This window comes from Priapulus caudatus, unplaced genomic scaffold (genome assembly GCF_000485595.1).
Source record: "Priapulus caudatus unplaced genomic scaffold, Priapulus_caudatus-5.0.1 Scaffold491, whole genome shotgun sequence".
In the NCBI taxonomy this organism is placed as follows: domain Eukaryota; kingdom Metazoa; phylum Priapulida; class Priapulimorpha; order Priapulimorphida; family Priapulidae; genus Priapulus; species Priapulus caudatus.
The window spans coordinates 31668-35217 of NW_014577552.1; the positions used below are offsets into that span (position 1 = coordinate 31668).

The following is a 3550-nucleotide window of genomic DNA, read 5'->3' on the forward strand; positions in this document are numbered from 1 at the left end:
GTGTGTGTGTGTGTGTGTGTGTGTGTGTGTGTGTGCGTGCGTGCGTGCATGCGCGTGTGTCTGTGTATGTGTGTGAGTGTGTCCGTGCGTGTGTGTGTGTGTCCGTGCGCGTGTGTGCGTGTTTTTGTAAGAGAAAGAAGTACAAAGTTGCAACAGTAGCAGCAGCAGTAGCAGCAGTAGCATTAACAGCAGTAGCAACAGCAGCAGCAGCAGTAGTAGCAGCAGTAGCAGTAGCAGCAGCAGTAGCAGTAGCAGCAGCGGTGAGCAAAGTTGTCTGAAGAAGTTGGCAGCGTCGAGGTTTGTTTATACCCAAAGACGACGTCGTTAGCCAAGTCATGAAGTACACGAGTGTATGTTCTCGCCATAGAACATATCGAGGTTGAATGCTTTATACTTGGGGATAATTGGTGTACCTTATTTTCTATTCAGCGTTGTTCCAATAGTCGCATTACCTTATTATGTGTACTCTTTTCCAGAGACAAATGCCTTACAAACACGGTTTTGCATTGTAGTAAAAAATTCCAGTCATATTTGTTTCATACAGAGAATTATATTGTAAAAATAATAAAATACTGTGCGTTCTATATTCCATACTCAGATTCCATTGCAGTACAACACCTGTTTGCGTTGAGAAAGTGATAACACAGGTTTATCGTAAATTAGTAGGTTTATCATCCTACACTCGTAAACCCTCGCTGTTTCCAACAGTCACTTTCGTTCCACCATTGGTTAAGATACCCATAACTTTTCACGGGTCTAGTCACATCGTGCAGTGCCTCACACAATCTGCAGAATGACGCACTGATGTTATTCGAAATCCAGCCTAGCTGCTTCCATCTAAAGTATTTATTGTAGGCCTCACTGTCGACGTTCAACTCTTGTAAATACTCAGCCAGCTTCTCAACGGAACTGAAATCGTTGACGTGGATGAAGGAGCCAGGAGGAGCAAACCGTTCGTAGTCTGTCCTCGGTGCTCCTCTCACTATGGGAACGACGTCCCACTCGAGCGCATTGTGCCAGAACTTTTCAGTTATGTACTCCCTGCAGTTGCTGTTCTCGAAGGCTAGGTAGAACTTGTAGCGTTTCACGATGTCCTCCATGCAAGATGGATGGTTTTGCGGACCGGTGCACGAACTGTTCGACTTACTGTAATAACAAAACAACAACGAGTCAACGAGAAGCGATAGAGTTTCACACTATATCGACATGAGAAGAATGCAATGCGGAGAAAAATATCAAGACGCCCATGGTCAGTTATAGAGTGAGACATAATATATATTAAGGATATAATATATTATATATATTATGTATATAGAATATAGAATATATAGGATATAATATAATTATTAATATAGATATTATAGGAGCACAATATTAAATTCTCTGACCTGCACAGACCGTAGACGTCTACTGGTACATATTTACTCAGCGTCTCCCAGTACAGCTCGCGTCTGTTGGGCGTGCTGCAATGGCTAACCACGATTGCGACGAAGCCCGTCTTTCCATCGCCATAATCTCTGTCTGCAAGAGAGGAGGATATATACGGTTGTATAGTAGTAGATCTACATCAGAAGTAGATAATAGGGACTTTCCTATTATCTACTTCTGATCTACATGCAGCGAGGGAAGATACGTTAATGATGGTAGTGCATGCACGCGTAACCAGGATCGTAGGCTGAGCAAATTCCTAGGGGGGGGGGAATTCATGACTCAACTGTGTAATGATGACCGACGGGCGCAGCTCTTCATCGAAGTCCATAGTGTGGTAGGAGTGGGTCTGAGACAAAGCTTTCACGGATAAGTGGCCACAAAAATTACGTTAGGGTTATTTACGATTATTAGCTAAGCTTATTTTTTAATTTTGCTGCCCCCATTCCTAAACCTAATAACACACACTGACCTGGTCTAATAACACACACTGACCTGGTCTAATGACACACACACTGACCTGGTCTTAGGGGTCTAATAACGCACACTGACCTGGTCTAATAACACACACTGACCTGGTCTAATAACACACAATGACCTGGTCTAATAACACACACTGACCTGGTCTAATAACACACACTGACCTGGTCTAATAACACACGCTGACCTGGTCTAATAACACACACTGACCTGGTCTAATAACACACACTGACCTGGTCTAATAACACACACTGACCTGGTCTAATAACACACACTGACCTGGTCTAATAACACACACTGACCTGGTCTAACACTGTCTACTGAAGACGATGACGCATTTACGTTGAAGTAGAATTGTCCGTACGGAGCGTAGATATCCGCATCGCTACGGTAACTCATCGTCCAGTTGCACACGAGACGAAGTCGTGACGTCGCTCCATCGATGTTCAAGGGAGACTCCTGTATGTGCGTGATCCATCGCTGCCGCTGCGGGCGCGCCCTAACGGACAGCCAATGAAGTTTTTGCGAGAGGAACCGGTCTCTTGGATGAAAGATGACGGCATCTGCGGTGTCACGCAGCCATTGATGCTCGTAGTAGTACGATTGCGGGAAGATGAAGCAGGCGCGGGTTGGACAGTGGCTGAATTGTTTGGTTTGGCTTAGAATCGGCCATTTGTCGTGCGAGTAATACGACGATCCGAAAGTGATGATCTTGAACCCCGCTGGAACCGAGCTGGCAAGTAACTGCTGCCCTGGAGAAAAAAAAGCGTCAGAAATAATATTAGTCATGACATTAATCGTGAGTGTTATCTTAGCGTTAACGTTAACACCTTCCGCCCTTACATCCGCCCTTATATCCGCTTAAATCTGTTTAACACTCGTTCCCTTTCCATCCCTTTACGAGTTTTCTATGACGACCGACCGGCCGACCAACCGACCGACCGACCGACCGCCCGCCCACCCGCCCGTCCGATCGCCCGACCGACCGACCACCCGACTGACCGCCCGACCGACCGACCGACTGACCGACCGACCGACCGACCGACTGACCGCCCGACCGACCGACCGACCGACCGACCGACCGACCGACCGACCGACCGATCGACCGACCGACCTCCCGACCTACTGACCGCCCGGCCGGCTGACCTCCCGACCACCCGACCACCCGCCCGCCCGACCGACCAATCGCCCGACCGCCCGCCCGACCGACCGACCGACGGACTGCCCGACCGACCGACCGACCGACCGACCGACCGACCGCCCGACCGAGGGCCATTGAATCCGCATAATACTAACTCCTGACGCTAAAGATACTAAAAAATTTAAACGAGCAAATTTCTCGTGAGAATAGCATCCGCGCACGAGACCGTCTAGCAGACGCGCTTCATGACGTCATCACTAGCCGCTCTGGGTACCGCTAAAAGGCAAAATGCATCGCACCTGTGTTTGCGTGAGAGCCGAAACGCACCGCGGGCCAGCTGGGCAGCTGAAGCTGCATCTCGTTGTACAAGTACGAGCACAACAACGCCGTGACGCCGACGCCGACAACGACGCAGCAGAGAAACGTCTTCACGAAACACTGCATCGATTGCTCCCGATTGCGGAGGTGATGTGATGGTCACGTGATCCGATGATCGAACGT

At 48.6% G+C, this 3550-nt stretch overlaps 1 protein-coding gene across 1 annotated transcript in view; it reads right to left on the bottom strand.

Annotated features, from left to right (window-relative positions):
- Positions 1–254: 254 nt before the first annotated feature.
- The window catches only part of LOC106810979 (alpha-(1,3)-fucosyltransferase 6-like), a 6312-nt gene continuing 3016 nt past the window's right edge, over positions 255–3550 (bottom strand). The window contains exons 4-5 of the mRNA XM_014814485.1: positions 1389–1521; positions 255–1146 (exon numbers count right to left, since the gene is read on the bottom strand). Coding sequence (XP_014669971.1) covers positions 672–1146; positions 1389–1521 — 608 coding nt within the window. The 3' untranslated portion in view covers positions 255–671. The remainder of the gene's footprint in view (positions 1147–1388; positions 1522–3550) is intronic.